At 38.4% G+C, this 20,490-nt stretch overlaps 1 protein-coding gene across 1 annotated transcript; it reads right to left on the reverse strand.

Annotated features, from left to right (window-relative positions):
* Positions 1–1,542: 1,542 nt before the first annotated feature.
* On the reverse strand, positions 1,543–17,802 carry LOC145777966 (exosome RNA helicase MTR4-like). The gene is made up of 20 exons (XM_082589338.1): positions 17,695–17,802; positions 16,773–16,882; positions 14,037–14,118; positions 13,557–13,802; positions 13,092–13,266; positions 12,405–12,719; positions 11,854–11,961; positions 11,408–11,540; positions 10,382–10,572; positions 9,916–10,017; positions 9,446–9,571; positions 8,599–8,749; positions 8,216–8,388; positions 6,917–7,243; positions 6,296–6,484; positions 4,951–5,089; positions 4,245–4,375; positions 3,844–3,924; positions 3,411–3,549; positions 1,543–1,770 (listed from the first exon to the last, which is right to left on the reverse strand). The coding sequence occupies exons 1-20, from the start codon at positions 17,766–17,768 to the stop codon at positions 1,613–1,615; spliced, it is 3,150 nt and encodes a 1,049-aa protein (XP_082445464.1). The 5' UTR covers positions 17,769–17,802; the 3' UTR covers positions 1,543–1,612.
* Positions 17,803–20,490: the final 2,688 nt, after the last annotated feature.

Below are 20,490 nucleotides of genomic sequence, written 5' to 3' on the forward strand. Positions count from 1 at the left end.
CGGTGGGAATCGAACCCACGTCATCAAAGTAATAAAGCCAATCTCTGGATGCAGAATCATTCGTTTAATTTCATCATCAGTCGTTATCTCCGCCTGCGGCAGATTGCGCATCAACATGGCTTATTTGCTTCCAAGAGTGGCGATTTTGAGCCAACTCGCCCAGTGTCGTCAAGTGGAGTCCGGTCCATGATTGAATGCTATCTTGCCATCGTTTTGGTTGTCTGCCACGTTTTCTTTTTCCTTCTACTTTGCCTTCTGTGCAAACTTTGCTGATTCCGAATTGTGATCTTTTAGTGTGGCCGAACAGTTTTAAAACTTTTGATTTTATTATTGCTGCAATTGGATGTAGTTTTGTCATAGTTAGAAGATCTTCTATTTTTGTGTGATCAAGTAACCTTTTGTTGGTCATGCTTCTCATGATGTGATTTTGGAAGGTAGTAAGTTTTTTCATTGTTGATGATGTCCAATTTACGCATTCTAGACCGTAGCCTACAGCACGACTGGTAAAACGTAGGTGTTGAAAATTTTTGCTTTCAGTTTGACTGGGAGTCTATTGGATGTTAGAATCTTTTTGTTCTTTTCAAATGCTGCCCAGCCTAAGCCAATTCGGTGTTGCACTGCAGTCTTTCCATCGTTGGTTGCGGATAGTCGGTGGCCAAGATATATGAATTCTGGTACTTGTTCTATTTGTTTTCCATAGAGTGAGATTGAGTGTGTTGTTAGTTTTGTCGGTTGTCATACATTTGGTTTTGGACACATTTATTTGGAGGCCGTATTTAGCAGCATTTTTTGACAGAGCATCTAGGTATTCCTGCATTTTCAGTTTAGAATTATTCAAAATGGCCATATCGTCTGCGTAGCTTAAGTTGGATATTACATGACCGCCGATGGTGAATCCAATTGTACACTTATTTTCTGTTTCTGAGATTATTGCAGCCGCTACGATTATTGCAGCCGTTTAATTTACTTCCAATCAGAAAGTTTCGAAAAGAGCGCTCACAATATCACTTGGTTGCTGCAGCGACCTACAGATTATAAATACGCCACCGCTTCCTGCTGAGCTCAACGATATTGCTTCCTGGTGATTGATGGATACGCCATAGCATGCACCAAACTACTTTTGTACTTTCATAACATTTCTTCGCTTTCTCTCACACCGTGCTGTGGACATAAACCTGTTGACAGGTCCTAACCAATAAATAGGCTTAAATGCACCAACTGCAGTAGCACACGTAATCTCATATAACGGACATACCTGCATTTGTAAAAAGTATTTCCATTGTGACATTTACGGTGAACTAAGCTGAAATAAACTTGGATGCAAAATCAATTTTGATTTGGTTAGGAATTAATTTTCTAGCGACAGGGCAGGTAGTTTAACTTCAATTACAACAAAACCGTTTTTCAATCAACTTCTAACACTAGGTGCCCACTGCCCAAGGATCTCACTGGTACCGGGCCAAAACATCCTATCCACGGTCCTGTCAATGATGATGTCACAGTTGCAGCGAGAATTAACTTTAGTCTCGTATCACACAAGAGCAAGGTACAAAAATTTATTGATGTTAAACTTCGCTCGACGAATAAAGCGACAAAACTGGCGCTGTAGACATCAGAGGTAAAGACTGGCAGCAAATATAATATCTCGCTTGATGAGGCAGATGCCTTCCGCGAATTTATTTTCCAGTTGAGTATTTCCAATCGCCTTCGCCGCGTGGCACATTTCTCTTAGAAGTTCTTCTAATCTTCTCATGCACCTGATGATGCTGCCTGCGATGGAAACGATTATTGATGTAAGTAGCGTCTAGTTTCAGAAAGTCAAACGAAACTAAATAATTGACACGACAAATAATTTTACGTGCATTGGCAACCCTGACGTATAACCCACCATCTTTACATTGAATCAAAGTCCTTCGCACTTGAATCAATGTAAAAAAGCAGACTTTTCTGGTTGGGTTAGACTAAGATATTGAATGTTATTCACATGATCTGTGCCGCCGCAATCGCAACTATTCATGTTCTTCATACCAGGGCTCTCAAACTCGAATTACTCTGAGGGCCAACCCAAGCAAAATTGCCGTGTTTCTCATTTTTCTGTCCAAAAAATGAGCAAAAACATATTTTTTCAAAATAACTCCTTTTCTGTTGCAGTTAGCGTTTCATATTGTATTAACAAATAGGAAATCGTCCCTTCCGGTCATTTTGGTGCAATTCCAACTCTCTAGCAGCTCTTACCATATTCGTGATAAGGCCAATATAGCAACAATCCGCTAGCTGGCACATCAATATGACGTCATAATGAAAGAATAAAGTCATTTTTGAAATCAGTGACGAAAATCCAGTCAGAATTTGACCCGAACCTAATTTTCCTGAAAAGCTGCATAAAAGTGGGACACCCTAATATAGATGAATCAAAGTTAGCCTAAAACTTCCAAAGTGTCTAGCACAGTGGTTTCAATTCGAGATCCAGTAATTGTTAGAAAAATATCAAGTTACACAGAAGAGTGATTTGCAAAATTTTCGCTTCGAAACTGAGAGATCTGCACGCTCCGAGGGGTTCAGACGACAAAACAGATTTGCGCTAGCGATAACTACACCGATCAACGCGCAGTCAGGGTTGCAAAATTCCCGGGAATTTTCAGAGCCGAAACTTTCTATGGAAATTTGGGGAATTAACGAGAATTTTCGGAAATTTTCGGAAACTTTCAAAACAATCTTAATTTGATGTTGAAACAGGAAAATAATGGCCTTATACTGTTTAGAATAAAAGTACTATGTATAACTAAAATACTTAAGAACATACAAACACATGGTTTAGTTTTATAACTCCAAAAATGAATCATCACCAATCTGTTTTTTTTTACAAAGAAAAACAATACTGAGTCAATTACAAAGTCGTTGTTCTAGTTGCTGCCGGTTAGCATCTCCTCCTGCTCGGCTTTCTTCAGATGATGTACTAATGACTGTTCTGGCAGCGTAATCGACTTCAGAGTCAACTTCAATTTGAGTTGACTTGTCTTCACAGGGCTCATACAATGCCAAGTTTGACCTGGCTCATACTAGTTTTTCCACCCTTTTATTTGCGAGCCTATTGCGGACCTTGGTGTGAGTGTTCCCAAATTTGATCAGTATTTTTTTTAAATATTGAAAAAGTATGCATAAGCCTCATTCTTAATTAACACCAAATTAGTGTTGATATAATTAAAGAAAATAAGAAATGCTTAAGATAGGTTTTTGATATTTTTTTCTAATTGATGAAATATTTAACAAATGTTTTAAACATAATAAATGCCAAATGAAAATTCCCAATATTCCCGGAAAGCTTCCGGGAAAGTTTCCAAAATTCCCGGAAACTTTCCACCCCTTTACAACCCTACGTGCAGTACACGTCGTCCGCCCTCAACAAATACCTTCGTATGTGTCGGTCATCTCAGCTATCTGAGCGAACGTGGAACCATTGCACCAGCTATGAACCACGTCCATCAGCATGGTCTTGAACGATTGAATGTATTCCTCCTCGTCCAAAGGTAACTTCGATTCTGACGAAATCTAAACAAATTAATGGTTCACATTCTTCGTGTCATCCCATGTAATTCATACTATCCAAGTCTAAGTCCATCAAATACAGTATAAAGAATAGTTTTTTTTCCATAATTTTATGATATATATCAAGAGAACAAAACCCAACATATGAAAGAATAGCTCAATAGTTTACCAACCCCACATAAGTTGCCATTTTTATATTGTTTTGACATTTGGCGACGTTGAAACAATGTAAAAATTAACTTTTGCTACACAGGAAAGAACAAATGAACACGTTTTATGATTTATTTTCCAACAAACCTTTGCGATTCTCCTGGCAGCTTCATGCATTAAACGAAGAGGTCCAGCTAATGCTTCACTGAGTTTTGGAACGCTCTTCGACTAAACAAACGCAACTACATGTTAATGCAATGTTGTCACGGCCGACATCTGGACAAGCTCATAGTTGTAATGTATACGCAACTGAATGGCTGCGACATGTTCCACGGGCAAGTCCATTGGTAATTGATTCTTAACAAGTCTGAATTGTTGAAAACTTAGTTGGTTCAATAGCTCATTCTCCACAGTGATGACTGATGAAGCTTTCTCAGTCAGTGAATAAAGATTCTCACAAACAAACGTTCTCAAAAACAAGTCAAACTTCACGCACATCAAACTAACTTTATTAAATGTTGAGAAATAAAACTACTGCACGGTTTTACCTTCTCGTCAAATACAAAACAACTTAGTAGCGCGCAACATTGAGCCGCAGTCAGGTTGTTGAAGACTCCATTGAAGACCAGCTCTGTCAGCAGCAACTCGTCTGCCGCGCCGATCTCGCAGGCGACCCGACCTGTGACGTATTGCTGATGTAGTTATGGAGCCAGATAAGCATAGCACACAATCGTTACCATACTGCTGCATTCTTTGTCGCTATTTCAGTTTTGGGCTGGATATTCAAACAAACATGAGAACCGAATGACACTGAACTACCATCCGATAATGATTCCACGGGAGGCTAGCATCAAATGTACGCAACATACTCAACAACAACAACAAACAAACAAACCAAGTGCGCATTTAGGGGAAAAGAGGCTATCTGATTTTGATTAGTCCCCTAAACATGTTAATGGTAGTTTCTTGTTTATAAATGTGAAAAAGGTCCGGTGTAAATTTTATAAACCATTTAAGGTGTAAACAATACATCCAGTACCAGTATCTGCTGTAGCCCAATACAGACTAGTCGGGGGCTAAATCTAAACTTGATGATGATAAAGCAAGCCAACACTTTAAGTTGTCTAAAACTTATTGGAATCTTAGAAACCTCGTTAGTGATCAATATTAATTATGCATCCTTCCAAGTTCCCGCACAAGGAACGGCTTCACATCTTTCAACTTCCACACTAGTGACAAACGGATCGTGCTCACCTTTCGTTTCAATGACGTCAGCAACGGTGGCGTAACCCATCCGCCGCAAGACTCTCTTCCTACACTTGAGCTCATCCATCTGGAGGATGGTGCGGGCTTTCCGGAGCGACTTCTTTGTCTCTTTCACATCTCCAGCAAGCTGCGACGATAGCATGGTGATGACGTTGATGTGACGCAAGCCATACAAGTCGTAATGATAATGACGCAGCGCGAACTGACCGGGAAGCCAATAAAGCAGGGGTTCCCAATCTTTTTTACACCGTGGCCCCCTTTGAAAATTTTGAAAAATCAATGGGCTCCCCTATTTTTTTAAACCTTTTGAAAAAATTAAGAAACATCATTGTAATTAAAAAACTTGTTTATACAATAACCGGTAGTTAGAACGATAAATTGATATAAATACAATACACAATAAACAATTAAACATGGTAGTACATTAATTAGTTATAACATATGCAGTTGATGTGATGGTTGAGCTTGTTTTTGTAGTATTTTTATTAATATGTACTAGTCATCATCATCATTATCATTATCTATCGTCGGTTTGCTCCCCACTAGTGGGGGTGGCCGATTGTACTAGTATTTTTAATAAATTTTAATTTATTTCTTTTGTTAGTATGTAGTGGACTTACAGATGATAAATTAAAAAAATTATTATTTTTCAAATTTTTCCATGGCAATCTTGAAAAAGGCACATGGCCCACCAGAGGGCCATGGCTCACAGGTTGGGAACCCCTGCTATAAAGCAATAAAGATTCGAAGACCAAAGAAATGCATGAATATAACAAGTAGCTACACGTTTTGTGATTTTCAGGCGCTGTATGCAGCGGCATATTGGAAAGCTAGTTTCCTTAACGCCTCCTACCTACATAAAGCGGCTTGGCTCACGTTAGTTCGATACGGAGTTCATTCAGGTTATTTTTGTCAGGATATAAACCAAGACGACTGAACCGTGCGCTTCAGGAAGCATTGCCACCGTGTGGGGTGCATCGCACACAATGGCACGGTAACAGCCTCCTCTTCACATTTAAATCAATTGAGTTTCTATAGCAACCCTGCAACTCGATGCACCGGTCATCAATGGTGTGGTACCCAGGTATGATGACGTCACTATGAACAACACTCCAGTGTATTTTAATAAAACAAAACTTGACCATAAAATTGTTTGAAAAGAACTGATCTTTGTCTCTTCAATTCAACAGTCGTCGCTGAGCGTGACTTTAAATACTTTAAAAACATTTCATACTGCCAGATGACATCTAAGCAAACGTTACTATCGGACAGCTTTATGATACTTAGGGGAGGGTAGGTACCCCCAAAACGACACCAGTCCCCAGTTTCAAACCTTCATCTTCTTCTCGCACAGTTCGTATGTCTTCTTCATGTCCTTGCTGTCATGGAGGGGATGCTTGTACATCCGCTTCTCAAAAGCCTCAATCTTTCTCACCACTGACTTGAGCCTCTCATCTTTGATGTTCATGTCCTCCACTGGATCCAGAAGGGGAATCCCATCAGGGAAACGCCGGTTAACTTCCTGCAACAGAATGCGCAACATCGCACTAGAACAGTCTGCAATGTCTATGCTCTGTTGTGACGTGACATCGTGAAGACAATTACCAAGCTGCAAACGCTGTTACGTCAAGACGAGGTTATTAGTGACGTACGGTAATGATGCAGCGATGACATGATCACAGCCTCTGTATGACGTAAGTTGTACAAGAATTCTAGAATCAACTCAGGACGTCAAAAACAAGGAGTAGTTTTATTCGAAAAAAATATGAATGACAGAATGTAAACAAGATACAATGACGTTGTTGTTTAGTAAGCTAAGTTGTTTACATGTTTTTCTTTATTGAACGTAAAACAATCAACCGCAGAGCTGAACTCACAACTGAATTATAAACTTTAGTTGTTGTTGTTACGCCATATCAACGTTTTATCAATGCAAAAATGACGAGCAACTGACCTCTAACGATCGCAACAGAGACTGCCGGTTGTCCAGAGGCCTCAGATCCTTGGGCAGGAAGAGTCGCACGCTGCTTATTGAAGTGATGAGGGGGAGCATGATGGGGACCACTGCCATCTCGCTGTCCCGATCGCCCCCCTTCGCCGGAAGCGGCAACTTGACAGAATGGTTGTGGAGGCTCTCCTTCTCACAGTTGATCAAAACGTCGACAATGAACTCCGGCTCTGGCTCCTCATCCAGACGGCGCGCTCCCGAGGTCGGCCGCGGTTGCTTCTTCTGGAAGTTGACAACAACCCCCCAACCGAACTCCTGGTTGCCATTCCGTACCTGTTGCGTCGTCAATGGTAAACGTCATCAGTGATGATAGGGGACCTCCCTAACGACAAGGACGGTGAGCCACGCAGGCTTGTCAACCGTCGGTGCTCAAGCACATTTGCAAATGTCACAAACAAGGAAGCTGTGACGACAATCAACGGTTTTCTTCATTATTGTAATTTCAAAATAATTCTGGTCCAAATTACAATTACATCTGGTAAGTCACTCGCATGATATCAGTACTTTTGTTGAGCTCAAGGCCTATGAGAGAAGGGTACGACGTACCCCTGAGGGCCCAGGCCTGTGTTAATTGGGGGGCCCAAAATTCTGATTTTATGGGTTAGTTTACGCAAAAAAGTGTTAGGTTAAAACCATCCTAAACGACTAAAATCAAGCCTAAAAATTGTTATTCTTTAGCCCTGGGGGGCCCGTAATGTAGCAAAAGGGCCCGAAAAGGTAGTTGAGTGCATTGCGAGCGCATTAGGGGCCCAAAGTGGTGATTAAGTGCTTTACGTGCAAAAATGTTTTGCTAAAAGCCCCCTAAATGAAATTATAAAAGTTGGCTATTTTCCTGACCGTTGAGGGGGGGGGGCATAGTGTTGCAAAGACGATAATATCGAGATAGCTTTACAAGTGATGTCACATATTAGAGGATCAAAGACACAAGTCTGCTCAGCAGGGCTTGTGCTCGTTGTTGTTGCCTGCAAATTATCTTATTTTCAAGATCCAAGTGAATGGATGTTTTATAGCGAGCAGTTCGACTGTGCAGAGTGAGAGTCGATCTATCGTTACTTGATCATGCAGTTTGTTGTTTTCGTCGTTTTTCACCAGAGAACCGGCGTTTGTACTATCAAGGCAGGCATAAGATACAATATTGTTATTACACAATGAAAAGCATGGGAGTGCTGCAGACGTGAAAATATCACTCGGCAACATTGTAAAGGCGAAAGCAAAAAGTTATGCTTGTGCAGACACTGGACATACCCTGACCATTCTTCCCGGTTGCAGGAAAGGCAGACAGTACTTTGACATGTGAATGAATTCTTCCAATTGTCGACCTAGCTTGTCCAACTGTTGACGTACCCTGTAATACGTCATCGATTCGTTTTCGTTGTCAATGACTACGGAGGCATATTCGTCTTCAAGTTTGGTCAGTTCTGAAATACCGAACAGGGGATGAGTGACGACATACAATTGCTACAATGTTGGTGGACCACAATAGAAAATAGTGGACAGCAGTTTAACCAGCGGCTCTTCTCTACATCGCACTGGTAACATAGGACGCTATTTACATGTTATTGCACTAAGTGTGAGCAACGGATTTATAAAACTCTTAGCTAACGACACAACTTACACATGGCACTTACTTTCGAGCATATCAGGTATTGAAGTGTAATGTTGAAATTGATAAAAGGACTTTTCCAACATGTACTCTGGATTGATTTCTTCGACACGAAGTAAATTGAGGACCATGTTGTAAGTCAGACGGAATGCAGAGTCCAGGGGATCTGGCGAACCCTAAGTAGAAGCAACAAATATAATGTTGCTGTGCACATGGAAAGTAGAAGCAACAAATATAATGTTGCTGTGCACATGGAAAGTAGAAGCAACAAATATAATGTTGCTGTGCACATGGAAAGTAGAAGCAACAAATATAATGTTGCTGTGCACATGGAAAGTAGAAGCAACAAATATAATGTTGCTGTGCATATGAAAAGTAGAAGCAACAAATATAATGTTGCTGTGCACATGAAAAGTAGAAGCAACAAATATAATGTTGCTGTGCACATGGAAAGTAGAAGCAACAAATATAATGTTGCTGTGCACATGGAAAGTAGAAGCAACAAATATAATGTTGCTGTGCACATGGAAAGTAGAAGCAACAAATATAATGTTGCTGAGCACATGGAAAGCTTGACTAGTCACTGGTGACGTTTTGATCGAAGAAATAACCGCAATATTCAGCTCAAGAATTTTGTTGCTTTCAAACAGGAAGTTGAAGTCTCAACAGACATACTGTAGCATCAACGTGACATGCTATTCAACGCTTTTCTACGTATAAAATCACGACTCGATATGTCTAAGTATGGAATTCTATGTTTGAGAAAGGCAACCTACCAGCGCCACTAAGCGACCTTAAATTTATAAGTTTTCTATAAGCAAGGTGGCGCCGACAAACCAAAAACATCAATCACAACGTTGTAAAGCGATTACCTTCACAAGGGCTTTGCCAACACTGGGAGACAACTTCTCGTCCACCATCATGATGACGATTCCTCGCTCGTCCATTCCTCTCCTGCCTGCTCTTCCACTCATTTGAATATACTCCCCACCGGTTATCTGTACGTTTCAAAGACAAAGCAAACATTAGTTGTACAGAACAGTGTTCAGCAGTTGCCAAGGCAATTACCGCTACCCAGTGGTTAAATCTATTGATGAAAATTTTTTCTATCAATACAAAAACAGCATTTTGTTAACTTTGTCTACGCCACAAGGCTGTTTGGAAAAATCAATAAAAGTTTGATGTTATCGTCTCAAACAATGTTGATTTGAGACTGATCAAGTAGGTTTTTTTTCCGAAGATTAATTCTGGTACACCAAACATGCACACTAAAAGGATAAGTTACCTTAAAACAACAATCACCAACGCAATGAAAAACTACACTTGAAGCTGTATGGCTCACCCATCTGAAATCTTTGCCGTCGAACTTTCTTATGCTTGTGAATATAACAGTGTGAGCGGGCATGTTAACTCCCATAGAAAACGTCTCCGTGGCGAACAAAACCTGGAAGGTAGTTGTTTGGTCAGACATGATGTCATTCCAACTAGTCTCTCTTGTGTTGCGTCAATGTTGTTACGTTATGATTGCATCTAGTCGTATATCCACTACGTGGCTCTGAGTGTTGGGTGACAGAATCACCTTTTTTTCTATTCAAAAATTCTGCTAAGCTAATCCGAAAATCAGGGCAAATAAGGGCAGATGATGGTTACTTTTTATATTTACCAGCAAGAAGAACAATGGAAACTTAATGTAGTGAGAGTGATGCGATGAAGCTATAAGTTTGCCGGTCGGGTATGACAAACCTGTCAAGAATGTAACTTTTTAAATAAAAACAACTTTGATAATTTAGATATGAGCTATTTTCCACCTTAATCAATCCTTCTGAAAAGAGAATTTCGATCGTTTCTTTGATGATTGGCAACAACCCCCCGTGGTGGATACCGATTCCGTTTAACAAAAATGGCAACACTGCCTCGACCTGTGGTAAACCTCTGTCTTCTTCCGATAAGGAGTCCATGGCATTGTCGAAAACTTCTTGAACCAACTTTCGTTCGTCCTCTGAAAAAAAAGCAAGCAATAAAAACGATGCCGCTACATCGCAAGATCTTCAGTACTATGCAGATATACCAGCACTCTCTAAGACAAGGGACTCAAACTCAAATTGGTCAGAGGACCAAACGAATACTTACAATTTGGGTAGAGTTACAGAGGTTATTTTTTTAAACTATAAACAAACATATTAACTAAGCAACAACACTTCATTTAACAATATAAAAACAAAAAACAATAAGCGAAAGTTTTCGGCTATTCATATTGAGAAATAAATACTTGTACATTAACCCGAGGGCAGCAATAGACATAAAAAATTCAATAAACAACATAACACAGTAAGAAAGCAATAAAAGAGGTAGGAGCAAAAAGGAGATGAAAAACACTGTACGAAGGCAAAAAAGGGCAAACGAAAAAAGAACGCAAACGGAACGATTGGACCTGAAAAGCAAAAATCTTGCAACCAACTTTCAAAAAAAACTAAATCGTAAAGAACTGACTGCAGCATACATCAACGTTACTACTTACTGTATTGCAATAACGTCACAAAAAGTGAATGGGTGATGTGATAGTGATGTAACAATGCGAGTTTCCAGCACGCAATAAAATGGCGCGATAGTTGGCTTGAAAATTGAGTGAAGTTTGATGAACATTTTCAGATTTTTCGAGCAAATTTAGAGTGAAATTTACCTTTTCAAATGCATAGAAAAAATATATAGGCTACCGTAATTATTATTATTTATTTTAATGATTAAAAATTGCATCGCGGACACCCTTGCTCAAAGCTGTCAATGATTGGCTAGCAATATCACGTGACGGGGAATCCCGTGCTGACGTCACTCACTTGTGTTAAACTCAAGTTTGAGAACTTGCTTCGCGTAGAACTCGCATTCCTTCTTGCTGAAGGAGAAGACGATGGCGGGAAGAAACTTCCTCTCCATCACAAGCTCCACGATCTGGACGCAGGCGCTCTTCCCCTGAAGAAGAGTTGAGAATCACCACCAAGAGGCGACTACCAGTGGAAAGAGGTAGTTGCTTCCACAATAAAATGCTTATGACCCGGAAACGACAAGAATAGTTAGTTCCAATAGAAATGCCCTGAACTCATGTATATATTGTGAAAACTGGCAAAAAATATTGTCGGTTGATTACCAAGTAAGATGAAAACTTGAAGTGCAACTTAAATGAAGAAAGTTTTTCCGCACGTTACTACCACAAACCCATGTCGACAAATGATGATTTACTTCACTGTTCCAACAATGACGCTAAGACCACACAACCATCACTCACTTGCATTCCTCCCCGTTTTCCTCTTCTAGAAAAGTCGCTCTTTGCGTTGTCTCCCGCATCCCGGAGCACACCCATGGCGAGGTTGAAGTTTTCTTCACGGAAATCGCCCTGGAAAGTTTAAAACTAAAAGTACCAACAGGTGGCACCAGAGGTCTTGGAATGGCAGAAGAGATCAGTGTAATAAAATAACTGCTACAATTGCAGTATTCATATCTAAGCAATCGAAAACCACTGTTTGTAGGTTGTGAAGTGAAAATATCTTGGTTGGACACACGTGCACCACTGAGAGTTTTCAAACAGACCATTTTGCGAATTTAAAAAACTTATTCGCTAATGAAAATTTAAAACACTTTAACATCCATCCATATAAGTCGCTAAATAGACATGAACCTACAAATGAACAAATCAAAGCTGGTTTTGGAAACACATGTGGCATCCCATTCATAATCCGTATTGTCAATCTCTAGAAGTTATGTGAAGGAGTACATAGTTTTTAACTCGTTACATCGAGTGTACAAAGGTATTGACAACATATTATAACTCCAGCTTACGTTATCATCTACAACAAGATGAAGGCCGTCTCCCCCAGTGGGAAAGATATAGTGCTCCAATGGCACAGGTCGGTAGTCTGTATAGACGACGTGGCAGGGTTGCTTGTGGAGGTGACAGATCCATGATGCAAACTGCCTGGCGTTCGGGATGGTGGCAGACAGGAAGACGTAACGGACATTATCAGGGAGCAAGATGATTGTCTCCTCCCAAACGACTCCACGCTCCTTGTTCCTCATGTAATGAATCTCATCAAAGATGACCCAGGCGACCTCTCTCATGACCTCTGACCCCCGGTACAACATGCTACGTAGAATCTGGCAACAGTATATTGCAAGTTGTTATCTCTGAGCACACGTTTACAATGCTCCCTTCATCCCTTACAACAAGACAAAGCCGATATAAACATACGTGATTGCAATGAACATGAAACTGTTTTGATTTGTTTTCTTAGTGATTGCTTTCTGTGTTAGGTAGGTCGCCCATTTGAGGAAGTGTCATAGTACCAGATCACCTTTTCCAGTTAGTTTTTCCCACTTTTAAACATGAAACTGAATGAACAGGGAGATCGAAATAAGGTAAATTGTTTTGAGCAGCACCTACAACGGCTTGTGAAAGTACGATTAGATAAAGGCCGCACTTTAAAATATCTAGAAAGACATTTTCTTATTTAAAACTGATGGCGTCACCTCTGTCGTCATCACAAGGCAAGAAGCTGTCGGGTTGATGGTGACATCACCAGTCATCAAACCGACGTCGGAGAACTCTTCAAATAGATCCCGATACTTCTGGTTGCTGAGAGCTTTGATCGGTGTCGTGTATATGACGCGCTGCTTGTCTCTAAGGGACATTGCGATCGCATACCTGGTGCGAGAAAGAAGCGTTCCCTTGTTAAATTAAAACAATTTATGACTTGATCATGGGAAACACTCCGTTCAATCTTGCATTCATTTCAATCTTGCATTCATTTCTTGAAAAAAACTATGGAACTCACACAAAAACCATTAAATTTCACGTAAGCAATAATTTATGTTCAGATTAGTTACGGATCTCAATCGCCAAACTATTCAACCTAACTAACATTCAATATGTCATTTTTGAAACAAGCACATGAAACTTATTTTGAAATCTCACATTTAGACACAAAGACTTACTCTGCTACAACAGTTTTTCCGGCTGATGTGTGAGCTGAGACAAGAACCGATTGCTGGTTGTCCAGGCAGAGGAGGGCCTCCTGTTGGAAGGGATCAAGGATGAATTTGTATTCTTTAGCTCGCTTTCCCTCGGGCGGACGGAGCTTTGGAGTGTCGGAACCGGTCACAAAAGCAACTTCATGAGTACATCCGCTTATCAACGACTCCATGGAAGTGGTTTGAACTTTGGGAAGTGCTTCCAAAATGCTGAAAGTAAAATGCTCTGTATTCTCTAATCATAAATGCAAACTGCATTGTATTTCTAGTAACCCAGCAACAACGTATCATCAGTTTGGCGATTAATTTGTTTGCATTCACTTCAAACTGTTACAAGCGATTTTCTCTTACAGGTCGTGTCGGTTTTGGTGTTCATGAGGATGAAGTTGAAATGACAATATGTTTTCAGAAGATATAGGTAATTTGATGAACACTTCAACTTACAAAGTCACATCATCCGGGTCTTCTTTGGCATCTAATTTGTTCACTTGGACATCAGGTGTCTCTTCTGGCTCTACACTGATTTCTAAAAGATAATAGTTCCATAAGTAAGCAATAAAGGCACAGATCTTTGTACTGCAAATGCTGCTTGCAACTGCATTATACATAATCTTATAATTATCACTGTGCTGCGTTAATTTTAAGGTTACTAAAGCATTGACGATTCTTAGTGTACTTTTTGATGCTGAATCCAAAACTGTTATTCGTTTTCTTCCATCAGGTCAAGTTTTTTGGCAAATTGGATTTGAAATTTTCGACAACTGCTGCTTTCAGCGTCTTGCGATTGAGATTTGTGATGTCATAAAAATAATTTAGCAAATGAATTAAGTTTTGATGAAACTTCAGTGACATCACAATGAGAAGAACATGACGAATGCACCCGATGCTTGAAAAGTTAAACATATGAACTGGTTTTTACAGGCTGCGTTAGTGTGCAGTTGAAATGATAGTGATTGTATTTTATTTGGAAATTAGCTATGTAAAGACTTATGTGCACTCAATACTTTACCACGTCAGTATATTTAACACGTTTGTGTAATAATGATAAGTTTTGTTTTTACAGTACAATGAGAAAGTGCAAAAATGATGCAGACAAGTTCTGTTATGTGGAAAAAATTATGCAGTTTGTTAAAAAAGCATATTATGAGTATTTTGGAGTAAAGCTAGGCGATCAGGACAAGGCATTTGCTCCGCACATATGTTGTAGAGCATTCGTTGAAAGCTTAAGATTATGGAGCCTAAAGAAAATAAAGAGCTTTCCTTTTGGTATTCCTATGGTATGGAGAGAAGGAAAAGACCATGTCACTGATTGTTATTTTCGCATGACCAACTTACAAGGTATGCTGATACTTGTACTACGGTATGGAGGCATTTTCATTTATTGTTTGATTTAAGAGTAACAGTGTTCTTTTTCATTTCAGGAATAAACTGGAAGAACAAACAATATGTGAAGTACCCTGATGTTCCTTCAGCCATGAAACCAGTATCACATGTCCCTGGTATCTCTGTTCCAGAACCACCTGGAAAAATAAGTGAAATGGAGTGTTCTTCATCTGCAGAGAGCGAAGCAAGTGAACAAGACACATGGGATGCAGAGCAAAGTACAAGCCAACCCAAGCCTCTTACACAGCTTGAGCTGAATGACCTAACACGAGATTTAAATCTCACCAAAGAATAGAAGCATAGAAGCCTTGATTAGAAAGCATAGAAGCCCTGATTACGAAGCACAGGTTAAAGAGCTGCTTGAAAGCTTTCAACCCTTGGAGCCCGGATGTCTGTGAAAATGCACTTTCTGAGTTCGCATTCGGATTACTTTCCTGACAACTGTGGTGACTACAGCGAAGAACATGGAGAGAGGTTCCACGAAAACCTTCGCCAGATAGAAGAAAGGTACCAAGGATACTGGGACGTAAACATGCTTGCAGATTACTGTTGGTGCTTAAAAAGAGATCTTCCCAATTCCACACATAGAAGAAAATCTTTAAAGCGACAATTTTTGTCAGCATAAATTATTTGTATTTATATTGTTAATTGTATTTATCGTCGGAATATCATCATGTGCCGAACAACGCATTCTGTGTTAAGCTATTTTGAACACTTCGTTTTTATTTCACACATTGATGTTGACAAGTATTTCGCATTTAAAACACATTTGTAATGTTAAGTGTTTACGTGTCTATAGTGTACATATTGACTTCTACTGTTAGGTTGATCGCCGTTGAACAAAATTATGTGTTAGAAAGCATTCTTGGTTAGTTGTAAGTGCCTTTATTTCAACTGTGTCATTATATTTTTGTAGTATTTAAAATGGCTGTCATTGCAAAAACCTTGCATTCAAATAAAAATACCATCTTGCGAAAATTGACAACATGCATAACCAATTAAGCTACCACAGAAATAAGTTTCTCTGTGCACCATAATGATCAAAGCTAGCATAATTAAATATGTGATAAAAAAAAAACTTGACCTGATTGAAAAAAACTGGTTGCATTTTTGACTTCAGCGCAACAAATTGATTCAGAAACACTTAAAACATCTTTGACCTTTGCGAAAAAATTTTCAAACGCAGCACAGTATTAATGCATAGGCTAGTTAAAACAAACAAGTCATATCAGTCACTGTTGTTTTTGTATGGCACTGTGTCCTCCGTGTTGCTCATGAAATGTGAGGGCACAAAATCAACAACAAGAAGTCGGGCTTACACTTACCAGTACATATTTCAATAGCCTGCCAGATTGTTCTAATCAATAAGATTTCATTTGAGACATGTATGGTATCCATGAAAAATAAACTATTGACGTATGAGAAACTTTTGTTTTGTAAGTTTGTTGCATTACTTGTTCTATCTGTATATCACAGCAACATAATATAAGGCATTGATTAAAAACAGACTAATGAAATTAGAGAATGAGACCTGCTATATTAGCAGTACAACTACACTGTTCAGTGTTGTAAAAGCAATAGGCCTACCTCTGAAAAAAATCTCAACATCAGACACAAGAAACTTAAGACTCATTTCATTCGAGTAGGTATCCATTATGGCATTGAGTTATGGGTTTGGCGATATGGATTGTGGTATTCCAACTGAGTCATAAATAGCTGTTCATACAATCTGACATCACTTATCAAAGTTGGTAACCGGACTATTGATGCGACAGTTGATGCTAAACAACCTTATACCTGAAAGTTGCTTTGCTTCATGTGTTTCTTCATCGTCAACTTCAACTTTTGCTTTTTTTACTTCTTGGTCGTCTTTTTCCTTGAGCCTCCCTCGTTTTGACGATGGATTACTGTCAAAGAATGATGGGAGAATTTTGATATATTACAGATGTTGACAGAAAGTGTTGTGTTACAACCTAGAGAGGCATGTTGGTTGAACCATAAGCCCTAAACTTTAAATAAACAAGAATTTATTATTTTTGATTTTGACAATATCATAATTAAATTTCCACTTCACAACTTTACCGACTTTATATATTAAATCTTAATAATATTATCAAAAGTGGGAAAAACTCAAATGTTTTAAGGTTCAGACTTTAGAAAAAAAGCTACTAATTTGTTTTGATGATTATATACCTAGGTATATATATTATCTTTCATCTCAGTCACTGTGCGTCCGCAATCCACACCAAGAAGCTGCATTCATGGTGATATGCAAACACGTGCATCAAAAAGTGCAAGCTGCTTTGTATTCGTCTGGTTGAACGATTGTAATTTACTTGATGGATGATAATGTTCATGTGTTCTTGAATTTTGTACCAGTATAGTGTTGAAAATCGTGGCAGAACACCAGTTTAAAATTTAGGTTTGCAGGTTTTGATTTTAATTTTATGTAACCATCTATTTAGAATAGAATTTTATGCATGTTGATAATATCGGAGTTTGCTTTATTTGTTTGTTTTACGTATTTTTAAATTTTCTTTTTTACATGTGCTAGCTGAAGATGCTATTACTATAGCGAAATCGATTCTTATTTAATAAATAACACTAAGAGGTTAGATTGTTGTGCAAATGCCAGCATTTGATGAATGCAAAATAGCAGAACAATATTAAAATTGTTAACAACTTTAGCTAAGAAATTTGATTCCAAATAAAACCTTACCCTTTCTCTCTTGAAAAACCTGTGTAACTATCTTCTTCAAAAACATTGAACAAGTCATCACCAAAACCAGCCATTTTCTACAATATGTCTACTGTCCTAAAGCATGCTGAAAAATGCACAAACACAACATAGAATAAAACTAGGTCACTGAACTTTTCATTACAAATCTTCTTTCAAATGCACTAATGATTCAAAAGAATGCATAGTGTGACAAAAAATAATCAAAACGCAGAGAGTACCGTATCACACTTTTAAACCGACAAATTCAAGTGTATTGTAAAGCTTTAGCCACATGGTTTTGTCATAACATATAATTATTAAGCAAGAATAAGAATTCTAATTCAAAAATATCGTTAAAGTATACCAGAGAAGTTTAATGGTTCAGAGACATAGGATCTTGTCAATTTTAAGTGGCCAAGCTCTGAAACACCAATTGTTTTATTTCTTTGTGTTTCTAACAGAGCTGGATGTCATAAAATCACACCAAAAAGTCCCAGTATATCTGCAGAAAATGTGCCATGGGTAAGTAGATGACCTTCCAGTCTTTTTCTGCCATTTTTCATAAAAGAATTAAATTTTTAGTTTTGAGTGTATGCTGATCACATATGCCTCATACCGGTACTAGGGTGGAGTGAAAAAAATTTTTTTTTTCAAATCAAAAAATCAGATTAACCAAAAGTGGCGTATGGACCTAAAATCAACTTCTAAAAAGGTTTTGGGTTTGTACCACCTACACCCAGGTGGCCCATAATTTTTAAAGGTCATCCGAGGGTTAAATTTCATGAAAATCCCATAACTTGGAAACCGGTTAAGCTAGAATGTTAGTTTTTGGCTTAAAATTTCCAGAAGGTCCATGTTTATATATGCTCTAATGCAACTTTTGTCTCTATTTTAACTACATAAGCTAATAATAATAAAAAATGACATTTTAGTTTTAGTTTAAACTAAAATGTCAATTTATTAGAGACAAAGGACATTTTAGTTTTTAAACTAAAATGTCATTTATTATTATTATCAGCTTATGTAGTTAAAATAGAGACAAAAGTTGCATTAGAGCATATATAAACATGGACCTTCTGGAAATTTTAAGCCAAAAACTAACATTCTAGCTTAACCGGTTTCCAAGTTATGGGATTTTTATGAAATTTGACCCTCGGATGACCTTTAAAAATTATGGGCCACCTGGGTGTAGGTGGCACAAACCCAAAACCTTTTCAGAAGTTGATTTTAGGTCCATACGCCACTTTGGGTTAATCTGATTTTTTGATTTGAAAAAAAAAAATTTTTTCACTCCACCCTAACCGGTACTGTCCACCTAGTACGGCAGTGCAGAAAGTATATATACAGATACACATCTTATAGGCTATGACAAGATCGAAGATGGGTTGTTCAATATCCTCACCATGAAGTCCAAGAAGTCCATTATCACAAATACGATGGTAACAAGTGGGTAAAAATAGCCACTTCCTAAGTTAATTGCCTAACCGTTTGCATGGGTATGGAAAGATGAACACAAAACCGCCTATCCAAATAGGCTAATCATTATATACGGTACAAATTCTCTGAAAAAGGCTGTCTCCGAAATGGGATTTTTCTAAATCGGATTCTCCAAATCAGATTTTCCGAATTGGATTCGTCGAAACGGGCTACCTATTCCGATTATTGTGCTGATCATTATATTGCACTTTTTATAGTGCTGCTAGTATTCGTTGCCTACATAGGCCAATATATTGACTTACTAACCACTAAATTCACTATTAGTCTATCAGACACCACCGGCACCACCTCTATTTTTCAGATTAGAGCACTATCAGACCAGAGCGCATGTTTTAACTTGTGGTCTTCCAAGCAGGGATGCCAGCGACAGATTTCCAATAAACTTAGATTGTGTGCTGAAAAAAACCCAGATGAGGTAAAAAAAACCCAGGTCCAGAAAATATGTACCGGTAGTAAAGCGGTTAAAAAAGCCTGATGTGCTTTTAGCACCACTTGCGTTTCATTATTTCATATCTATTTTTTGCAATCGCACTATCAGGAAATGCTTTCCTATAAACATCAACAAGATGATTAATGTGAGTGAATGGTACATGATGCTCAGAAAAATAACCTGCAAGCAATGCTTCTGCTTTAGCAATTTGATCTGACTGGGTGGCTAAATTTTGTGTTAAAAAGGTATATACCGTATTGATTTTCACATGAGACTTAGCAGCACTGTAGTTTTGTTTGCGTTTTTCAGTCTTGCTGTGAGCTAACAACATTGATTTATTAGCATTTTTCAGTATAGCTTTGCAATATTTACAATAACTGTTGTTTTTATTGGAAGCATCTTCTTTCATTTGCTACCAATCTTTGAATTCAGGAACTTTTAGCCAGTCCTTTTCGAATGATTGTCCATACCACAATTTTTGCTTCGTTTTGGGTTTTTTATTTTTATCACTCGTTTTTGTAAGAATACCGTTACTGTAGAAGAGTTCAGTTAAGTTTATAACATTAGATCTACACTAACAGTCGTATTTGAGTCTTATAGCTTAGGCAGCCTAATACCAATACCCCTGAGAAGCGTAATAAATGATGACAAATATATGTATCAATTAAAACCTGCTCACAACAACTCGCTAGACTACTGTATACCAGCTGTACCTCACTGACTACAGTAATTGATGCAAAAAACATTACCTTAAAATCATTTTTGTGTTGCAGTGTGGACCATTTACCGAGGATCCCAGTGCCTTAATACCGTGCAAGCTCTGTACAAAGTTAAAAACAAAAAAAACCTAGATTCACCTAAATTTGAAA

The sequence above is a fragment of the Aplidium turbinatum genome, chromosome 10, assembly GCF_918807975.1.
Source record: "Aplidium turbinatum chromosome 10, kaAplTurb1.1, whole genome shotgun sequence".
NCBI classification, from domain to species: Eukaryota; Metazoa; Chordata; class Ascidiacea; order Aplousobranchia; family Polyclinidae; genus Aplidium; species Aplidium turbinatum.

Coding starts and splice junctions, on each gene's coding strand:
- LOC145777966 (XM_082589338.1), bottom strand. CDS start 17,768: ATGGCTGGTTTTGGTGATGACTTGTTCAATGTTTTTGAAGAAGATAGT. Junction 12,720..13,091: donor GCCTTGTGATGACGACAGAG/GTGACGCCATCA, acceptor TACTGTTGCCAG/ATTCTACGTAGCATGTTGTA. Junction 6,485..6,916: donor CTCTGTTGCGATCGTTAGAG/GTCAGTTGCTCG, acceptor ATTCTGTTGCAG/GAAGTTAACCGGCGTTTCCC.